This window comes from Austrofundulus limnaeus, unplaced genomic scaffold, assembly GCF_001266775.1.
Source record: "Austrofundulus limnaeus strain Quisiro unplaced genomic scaffold, Austrofundulus_limnaeus-1.0 Scaffold74, whole genome shotgun sequence".
Lineage (NCBI taxonomy): Eukaryota > Metazoa > Chordata > Actinopteri > Cyprinodontiformes > Rivulidae > Austrofundulus > Austrofundulus limnaeus.
In genome coordinates, this window is record NW_013952476.1 from 2,122,761 (window position 1) to 2,124,887 (window position 2,127).

Consider the following 2,127-nt stretch of genomic DNA (forward strand, 5'->3'; position numbering starts at 1 on the left):
ATACAGAGCAGCAGCTCCTACTGCATTCATTCAGCTGACAACTGAACATTAGCTCACCTTTACCTGAGAAAAAACACTCTGCTTTCAGTTCATCTAGCTCATCCTTCTAGTTTTTCAGCCTCCATCAGGAACCATCATCATCATCAGCATCATGAAGACACTCCTGCTCCTCTCTGTCCTCCTGTTTGCTGCCTCTGCAGGTGAGCTTCCAGCAACAAACAGACAACATGAATGTCTCATTATTTATCAAGCAGCCTGGCTCTGATGTTGGACTGAAGACTGACTGATGGTCTGTTCTTACTCTCTTTGTTTCTGCAGCTCCAGTTGAAGAAGAACAGAAGCCTTCAGGTAAATTTTCTTCATGTTTGCTTGAAAACAGACACTGAAACTAGAAGAGCTGCATGTGTTTGATACTAAGATTTCTGTTTCCTCCACAGAAACAGCAGAGGTGGTTCAACATGAAGAAACAGCTCCTGTAGAAGGTCAGGGTCATATTTTCTGTTAGCTGTTAGAGACGAAGTTAGTTCAACAGTTTGAACTGTTTATCCAGGATTAGTTGGGACTGAAACTGCACAGAATAAAAGCAGAACTTTACCTGCAACACATCATTTATATTCACATATATACGTGTGTTAGGCTATCAGCAAAGGTAAAAATGTGAAAGTGAAGTGAAAAAAAGTGGTGAAAATCCTTCATTGAAGTTGTTTATGTTGCTTCTTCAGATCCGGCAGCTCRTTTTAACTTCTGTCCGACTGGCTGGTTTGCTCATGGATCTCACTGCTATATGTTCGTCAGCATTTCCAAGACCTGGTACCAAGCTGAGGTAATTCTGCCCCTGAAGCTGAAGTCTTTGGAAAATAAATAAAGGAACTACAAACTCTGTTTTGCACAGACAATAAATGACACCGTTCCTGCCTTTTTAGCCCACAAGACATTTTAATTTCAGCTGAGAGTCAGAACCAATGTGTGATCATGGTATAAAGATAATTCAGTTGTTTGAAGCCACATGACTTTAAACTGTCTGTGTCCAACAGGAGCATTGCAACAGTCTGGGTGGTCATCTGGCTTCAGCCACCAGCCCGAGCCAGTACAGTTTCCTCCAGCAGATAACTCCAGTTGGCCAGAGCACTGCATGGCTGGGAGGGTTCAACCTGCAGGTGGGTTCAGGATAATGTCCCTTCATTCAAACCTGATCAAAGTCCAGGCTCTGGTCTTAAAGCAGTCACTACATATACAATATGTTAATGAGGTGTGTTTTTGGTCTTCAGGGACAGTGGATGTGGATCGACCGTGAGGGTTTTTACTACACCAACTGGTACAGYGAGACGTCTGTCAGCAGCAGCGCCTGCCTGTACCTCAACACTGGCTGTAAGTCCTMCCAATGTTTATTATCACACACTTTAYTCTGTTCTTCATCCTTTATCATGTCTTCATGCACTGATCARACACAACATTWTGAGCAAAGCTGAAGCCACAATSAGGGCTCAKTGGTTCTTCTGACCACAAACCAGAAACCCAAAGAAGACMTGGGAGGTWSTTTGTGTTTCCCTGATGGCTCAGAACTTATTTGGGGAACAAACATTATCCCAGTGGTCATAATGCTGTGGCTGCTCAGTGAAAATCAACAGTCACATCAAACATAGAGAAAAGACAGCACTTCTAATCTTGAAATCCCATTGAATGTGTTTGTTCTTCTTCTCTCAGATGGTTGGCGTAACGGTGCCTGCAGTTATTCTTGTAACGTCATCTGCTCCAAGAAGGCATTTGGCTGTTAAAACTGATGCTTCAGGTCTGCAGATTGTGAAGAACCGGTTAAAATGTCACTTTATTTAAATACATCAAATATTATTTTGTCTTTGTTTTAAAATCACTAATAATTGTACAAGTTTTATACAAATGAAAAATCTCTCAATAAAAGAGAGAGAATGTGCCTTGTTATTAATAAAAACACTTTAGTCCATGGTGTAATTTTAAGAGTTTGCTTAAAATGTACAACAAGTTGCTGAAGAACTTCCAGTAACTCAAAATCCATTAAAAAAATCTGTTGTTGTGGAATACTGATTATGTATCACCTTGACACTGTCCACTTTTCATATCTTATGATATCCCTGAACGTCATCTTCAAGC

The 2,127-nt window shown here is 40.9% G+C and overlaps 1 protein-coding gene across 2 annotated transcripts in view; it reads left to right on the forward strand.

Moving 5' to 3' along the window:
• The window catches only part of LOC106519278 (ladderlectin), a 50,242-nt gene that overhangs the window by 38,407 nt on the left and 9,708 nt on the right, over nt 1–2,127 (forward strand). The window contains exons 2-8 of one of the 2 annotated variants that reach the window (XM_014010866.1): nt 111–200; nt 319–348; nt 438–482; nt 723–823; nt 1,035–1,157; nt 1,269–1,368; nt 1,705–2,073. In XM_014010866.1, the coding sequence (XP_013866320.1) occupies nt 111–200; nt 319–348; nt 438–482; nt 723–823; nt 1,035–1,157; nt 1,269–1,368; nt 1,705–1,775 (560 nt within the window). In that variant the 3' untranslated portion in view covers nt 1,776–2,073. Of the gene's footprint in view, nt 1–110; nt 201–318; nt 349–437; nt 483–722; nt 824–1,034; nt 1,158–1,268; nt 1,369–1,704; nt 2,074–2,127 lie in introns of those variants that run through there. The other variant, XM_014010867.1, reaches the window with a different exon arrangement.